The sequence below is a fragment of the Jaculus jaculus genome, chromosome 3 (genome assembly GCF_020740685.1).
Source record: "Jaculus jaculus isolate mJacJac1 chromosome 3, mJacJac1.mat.Y.cur, whole genome shotgun sequence".
NCBI lineage: Eukaryota > Metazoa > Chordata > Mammalia > Rodentia > Dipodidae > Jaculus > Jaculus jaculus.
Genome location: NC_059104.1, coordinates 68,974,354 through 68,976,254, shown reverse-complemented (window position 1 = coordinate 68,976,254; position 1,901 = coordinate 68,974,354). Strand labels below are relative to the sequence as shown.

The 1,901-nt window shown below is 47.7% G+C and overlaps 1 protein-coding gene across 1 annotated transcript; it reads left to right on the top strand.

Annotated features, from left to right (window-relative positions):
- Nucleotides 1-390: 390 nt before the first annotated feature.
- LOC123459426 (endogenous retrovirus group K member 7 Pro protein-like) lies at nt 391-792 on the top strand. Its single transcript, XM_045146047.1, has one exon. The coding sequence runs from the start codon at nt 391-393 to the stop codon at nt 790-792; it is 402 nt and encodes a 133-aa protein (XP_045001982.1).
- Nucleotides 793-1,901: the final 1,109 nt, after the last annotated feature.

Genomic DNA, 1,901 nt, shown 5'->3' with positions numbered 1-1,901 from the left:
CTGTGCCGCCTCCGGATTGGTCCTAACCCCTGAGATGGGGATCCAAGCCCTGGAGACCGACGTTTGCGGCCCTTTACATAAAGATACTGTGGGGCTTCTTCTGGGGCGGTCGTCATCAACCTTGAAGGGGTTAATTGTCTTTCCTGAAGTCATTGACCCTGACTTTACAGGCGTCATTAAAGTCCTCTGCCACTCCCCTTATGGGACGATCTCCATTGCACCGGGGATCGTATTGCTCAGCTGTTGGCTTTGCCCTCCACTCATTCACAATTCCCTGCTGAACAGAGGGAAAGGGGGACAGGATGTCTTGGGTCCACAGGGGTGGACCTGGCCTGCTTGTCATGGGAATTAGATCAGAGACCTCTCTTACAGTTAATCATTGAAGGCAAGATGTTCTCGGGCTTAGTCGATACAGGTGCAGACAGGAGTATTATAAAACTAGACTCCTGGCCAAAGTCTTGGCCCCTTCAAAGATCCTCTCAGACCCTTCAAGGTTTGGGGTATGCAGAGACACCCCAGATGAGTGCAAAAGAACTAACATGGTATACTGATGAGGGGCAAAAGGGAAGAATACAGCCTTTTGTATTAGCGGTCCCTATCAATTTGTGGGGAAGGGATGTTCAATCCCAGTTGCGCCTCCGCTTGACTAATGACTATTCGGAGGCTAGTAAAAATATGATGAAAATACAAGGCTTTGTCCCAGAACAGGGACTAGGAAAGTTCCTTCAGGGGTGCCCCGATCCAATTATTCCCAAAGAAAAATTAGACCGTAATGGATTGGGTTTTTCTTAGGGGCCATTGAAAATGCTGCTTCCAAAAGAATCCAGGTGCCCATCCCTTGGTTAACTAACAAGGCAGTTTGGGTCCCTCAATGGCCCCTATCACAAGAAAAATTGGAAGCCGCAAAACAGTTAGTACAGGAACAGGTAGATCTGGGCCATCTGGAACCCTCTGTTTCTCCTTGGAATACTCCAATATTTGTGATTAAAAAACAGTCAGGTAAATGGAGGCTGCTCCATGACCTGAGAGCGGTCAATGCCCAAATGCAGGTTTTAGGACCTGTTCAGAGAGGCCTGCCGGCACTTTCTGCCTTGCCCAAGGGCTGGCCAGTGATGGTCTTAGATATTAAGGATTGTTTCTTTTCCATACCGCTTTGTCCACAAGACAGGGAACGTTTTGCTTTCACTCTTCCCTCAGTCAATCATGAGAGGCCGGATGCTCGTTTCCAATGGCGTGTGTTGCCTCAGGGAATGGCTAATAGCCCTACTATGTGCCAATTATTTGTGGACACAGCCTTGGCCTCTGTCCGTCAAGAGTTCCCTTCTCTCCGTATGATTCATTATATGGATGATATTTTGTTGACAGCCCCTGAGTTAACAGTTTTACATGCCTCTTTTCAAAGAGTTGTTCAAGCATTAGAGAATCATGGCTTGCTGATAGCCCCTGAGAAGGTTCAACAGACAGATTCTGTTACTTTTCTGGGGACCGTCATTGGCCCTCATTCTGTGGGGCCACAGAAAATGTGTATACGGACCTCTCATTTACATACACTCAATGATTTTCAAAAGCGGCTGGGAGACATTAATTGGCTGAGAGGTTTCCTTCATGTGCCTCGCTCGGAATTGCTGCCTCTTTTTTCTATTCTTGAAGGCAACCCTGATGTCTCCTCTCCTCGTACGCTTATGCAGCCTGCCCGTGAGGCCCTTACTAAGATTGAAGAGGCGCTTAGTAAAGCACAACTTGATAGATTTGATCCATCTAAACCATTACTTTTATGTGTCCTTAAGACTAAGGATGTCCCTACAGGGGTACTTTGGCAGGAGGGACCGCTGTTGTGGCTTCATGGACACTCTTTAGGGGCTCGCACTCTTCAGTATTTCCCACAGTTGGTAGCTCAGCAG

Coding starts and splice junctions, on each gene's coding strand:
- LOC123459426 (XM_045146047.1), top strand. CDS start 391: ATGTTCTCGGGCTTAGTCGATACAGGTGCAGACAGGAGTATTATAAAA.